General features: G+C 43.0%; 1 protein-coding gene across 4 annotated transcripts in view; it reads left to right on the top strand.

The window, feature by feature from the left end:
* znf385a (zinc finger protein 385A) overlaps nt 1–5000 on the top strand; it is an 80499-nt gene that overhangs the window by 37889 nt on the left and 37610 nt on the right. For 2 of the 4 annotated variants that reach the window (XM_062541304.1, XM_062541308.1), the window contains exon 1: nt 1612–1664. The exons of the other annotated variants lie outside the window; for them this stretch is intronic. In XM_062541304.1, the coding sequence (XP_062397288.1) occupies nt 1646–1664 (19 nt within the window). In that variant the 5' untranslated portion in view covers nt 1612–1645. Of the gene's footprint in view, nt 1–1611; nt 1665–5000 lie in introns of those variants that run through there. 4 annotated transcript variants of the gene reach the window in all.

The following is a 5000-nucleotide window of genomic DNA, read 5'->3' on the forward strand; positions in this document are numbered from 1 at the left end:
GGCCTGGCCTGGGCCTGCACCTACCTAGGCTCCCTTCCCCCAGCCACCATCCTGTGCACTCGCCTGAAGGGGTGAGGAACAAAAGCCAGCAGGCTCCAAGTTTGAGTGTGCCGCAGTGGGAGCCAAGAGCAGATTTATCTAGTGGGATTAGGCTGTGCATCTGCCTCTCTCTCTGCCTGGGACATGTGTGCGTGGGGGCCCCAGGGTATGGCAACATGCGAAAGGGGGATGATAAGCTATATTATGGGATGGATGCTGAGGTGGCAACGTCTAAACTTTGTCTCCAAACTTTATCTCTGTGTTTATCAAGGGCCCACCCCCCTGTCTCCTGCTTCGGCAGTGTCTGTGTTTGAGAGTGTATTGGCAGGGTAGCTGGGGAGACAGAAGTCAGCACTACTGTCCCAGAGAGACAGGCCATGTAATTAAAGCTTCACAGTCTTGATTCACCTACTTAGAAGATCAAGGCTGGGTCCTTTTGAGGGCTTTTCGGCTTGCTGCGGGTTATTATCTCACTGGGGTGTCATTAAAGCCACAGATTGTGTTATTCCACTGGCACTGCATTTAGGTGTTTGAAGGTCTTCCATCCACAAATAGCATCGGAGAGGCTATATTTGTGCGTGTGGTGAAACTGGGAAGATTACTTTCATTTGAAATAGATACTGTATGCTAAGGCGGGTATGTTCTTACCTTGCTGTTTCGAACAGTGGAAGCGAGAGCTGACGGTGGGGGCTTGACGAATCCCCCCCTCCACACACCTCCCTGAGCTCGTCTTCCAGCAGAGATTGTTTATGCGTGTCCCTCGATAGAAGTGGTTATGATAGGAGTTAAAGGATGACAGGGACCCCTATTCAACCCAAGCTTGTTAATTCAGTTTCGATTTAACATTTCATGTCTGGCGGGAGCTTAAACGCGCTTTTACGAAGCCATTCATTGTTTCTGCGCTTACATGTAGGCACACATACCCACAGAAAGATGACATTCCTAGAATGTGAAATAATTAATGTAGCCTATCCTGGAATGTGAAATAATTTCATTGTTTTGTCTTAGTAAGTGCATGTCCACATAGAGCGGTATGCAGAGGAGACTTAGTTTTTAACTGCCATCTTCAGTGGACGCAGACATTGCACACTCGTTGCTATGAACTCCCTAACAACCTTATCTCTACCATATATCAGCGAAGTAGCCTAGTCAAAAACGTTGAAGGTCTGACTTCTGAGGCCTGTGCAGTAGGCTAATTTGGATAGACTTTGATAGCAATTTATCTGGCTTCAGGCAATTAATCCGTGCAATTCATCTATAGGCCTGTTGATTTAAGGCACAATACGCATTTGAATTTATGTAGGCTATTTAAGTAAAGATTGTTATCAGTTAATACCAGAGCAACATTCCTTTACGGAGCTCATGCATATAAAAAGAAGGTATTTGCTGAATCAAATGACTGCATCATACACCACCTCGCTGACGGTGTTTGTGTGACTAACTACGTACCTTACATTCATTTTATTTTCACAATTATCGTGCAAAAGTCTCTATTAGTTGTACATGGAAGGGAGCACAACAGCTCCTTCCTGTGGCAAAATGCTGCACCTCCACCAATGTACTTACTGAAGCTTGGACTGCAAAAACAGCTTCGTCGAATGGGATAATGTGGGTAGATTCCGCAGGTGAGTAGCTACTAGATCAAGACTTTTTCAACTGTTTTGACTCGTATCCAGCGTCTGTAAACCTCTTCCAGCGTCGCTTCAATCATTATGTTGTTGGCTATTCGTGATTTATGCACGCTGGCTGAAGGTGATATTCAAACACTCTGGAACAGCCTTCGTTTGGAACTGACTTACAGTAACAGCATGGCTAGAGCTGAATAGAATAAGGCAAGGTGCACTCATGTAAGACTGGAGATGAATTTTAAGAGCATATTTGATCTTGTCAGCCACGTCACTTTTAGACATAGCTGGCACCGTGGAAAGTAATGAAATGCGCTTATAATCTAATCTATCATGGAAAACGCTAAAGATCGCTTGTATAACTCCTGACTGTTACAAATGATTGCATACATTTTTTAAGAACCATGCTGCACTGAACGCGATATTAGAGATCGGTGGTGCTATTTCGTACTCGTGCGTCTTTACGCAGGTGGACGGAGTGGTGGGTTTGTGGGCTGTCTTGTGTTAACAGAAATCGCATCCCGTCCCAAAATAACTGTTCAATACGGCATTTGAGAACGGTTTGTATGGCCAAGCAAGGGCCTGCACTGACGGTCGGCTGAAGGTGGTGGCTTCGCTCATCACCAGCCGCAGGGGCAGACGGAACAGGAATACTGAACAGACCTGTGGTGATGAAACCGGCTCGGTGGTAATTGAGTTGAAATTGGCCAAATGAATAGGCCATTTCTGCTGCGTTGGTCACAGCTGTGTACGAGATGGGCCCAAGGGCAAACTTGGCGCGATCTTTGTGCAGAGACACAGGGAGAATACATATCCTCTACCCTAGTAATATCATGGCAACATTATATGCCATTGTGATATTATGGTAAGCTTGCGTGCCCTTCTGATCGTTAGAGTAAGCTTATTTAAATTCCAGGGGATGAAGGGGAGTAGAAACGGACACACACACACACACACACACACACACACACACACACACACACCAACGTTAGTTTGATGAGCACAACTTGGGTGAGGAGTGGTATACAGAGAATGGGCTATTATCCCTGAATATTCGTATAATGCATTGTAGGCTATAGACGTGGAGAGCCGCAGTACTGTAGGTGCTCTGTACGTGTGTTAAAGAGAGAGAGAGAGAGAGAGATAGAGAGAGAGAGCGATAGAGAGAGAGAGCCTTTTACTTGCAGCTGTAACACACGCATTATGGTTTACCCCCACTATAAGTCAATGTGTCAGTCATTAAGAGTAAGTATATCGCAAACTCTAATGGTTAGCCATCTGTTTTAGAGTAAACCTCCGTAGTGGATGGGCCAAAGAGACACTGATAAATAACGAGGTGAGTAAAATTCAATGTAAATGCATTAGCTTATTCATTTTGTTGCAGCATACTCTGAGCCCACATTCAATTCGTTGATTAAGCCACCGGCATGATATCAGCATGACCTCCTACCATATCCTGTTATTATGCCCCACTCAAAGTAGCAACAGTATTGTTGGATTGTTATCAAAATCCAATCTCATCCCAATATTAGCCCAGGCATCTGGAACAATGTGATGAAATTGATTGAAATCTATAGTTCAATGTTTGTGATTCAGTTCATAATATTTGCCAGAGGAGCCCTTTTGTACAAAGACATTTACTTTAAAAAAAAAAAAAGGGACACAGGGCACACAACCAGGCTTGGAATAATTATGAATGGAAACTTGTGTAATGAGATCCTGCCCATTAAGAGACAATGTTGTGTAACTCTTCAGAGAAGGAGCCCCTGGTGTCCTGTACTAATGAAATCATCAAAGAGCTCTGACATTGAACATTCGTCGCCAATATAATGGCTGCCAACAAACAATCACTGCTGCCATCTGAAATATGCACAGAAACGTCCCCACAATTACTGTGTTTGATCAGGGCAAGGATGACATGCTCTCTCAGTAATGGGTAGCACACAGACCAAGCCATCATGATAGAGAGAGAGAGAGAATGAGTGTGTTTGTTCACATCTCTGTGACCCATGTTCCTGAACCCCCAAGGCCATATACTGTATGCTTTGACTACAAGCTAGATTAATTTGCAGAGTAAACTATCTCTTTGATTACTTTTCGTATGACGTGTATTTCATGCTGATTGTATGGTTTTAGAATGTTTGATTATGATTTTGGCCTAGTAAGCAGCACGGTTGACTTCTTTAAACAAAAACAGCCGCCTCAGCCCAGCTCCATATGGTGTATGTAAACAGCAGGTGTGCAAATGCAGGTGTGTTTAAGCCGTACATAATGAAATATGAGCGCTTTTACTTAAGGATACCTCGGCCTCAGCGTCTCTGATGCTCGGATATACCCGTGAACGACGTGTAGCTGTGTTGGAAATGTACAGTCATACACAGCGCAGGGATGTAGTGGTAAAGTAAGCGGTGGGTATGAATTATGAATTCTGTGATCTCAGTGAGATGGACTGTGCCATGCGGTATCAGATTTCTTTTTTTTTTTTTAAATGCATTTAGATTAGAACGTGTTTGATGATGGTGGAGGTTATTGAGTAATGTTTATAACAATACCAATGGTATTAAATGATATTGTGAAGGTGGATAATAAAATGTGATTTTTGAATAGTTAAAGTTGCATTTGGTGAATAAACTCTTTTGAGAATAAACTCTAATAAGAGGTGGATAAACTCTACATGTACTGTATTTCTGAAATGACAGAGGTAGAGAAACTGCGTTTAGCCTCCACTACATCCCTGGTCACACAAGTGGTCCTCTGTCCAAAATTGTGTTAAAGCCTAGTCACATATTTTGACGGCACAGTCTTTTCTGAATGCAGATAGGTTTACATAGAACTATGCTCTGGGCTCAGAGAAGGCTTGAAAGGATTGTGAGTTTGCAAATGCTTCCCAGGGAGTGGATCCGGATGGTCTCACACTGACTTCCACAGTTTGATTTTCTCTCTCTGACACACACACTGTTTGTGCAAAGCAGAAGTATTTCTTTCTTTTCTTTTTTTCTTTTCTTTTCTTTTTTCTTCTCTTCTCTTCTTGCTGTTTTATATGTTGCTTTATTGGCATCATAGAATATGCTTCTCATCGTAGACAATGAAGCATAGGGACATAAAATGAAAAGACATTGTACAAGACAAGAGCCTTCCAGTGATTTTGTAATGAGCTATCCAGGAAATCAAAACATGCTTTATCTGCTGGGACAAGTTCCCCTTTCAACCTCTAGCTGCAGGACCCCAACTGCAGTCATCATGAACATCAGCTCCATTATAGAACCATTCACACTAATGGGCTGCAGTCTGAGTCATCAGACTGCAGACTGTTTTCTTATTTAGACTTCACTTCTA

The sequence above is a fragment of the Sardina pilchardus genome, chromosome 7 (genome assembly GCF_963854185.1).
Source record: "Sardina pilchardus chromosome 7, fSarPil1.1, whole genome shotgun sequence".
NCBI lineage: Eukaryota > Metazoa > Chordata > Actinopteri > Clupeiformes > Clupeidae > Sardina > Sardina pilchardus.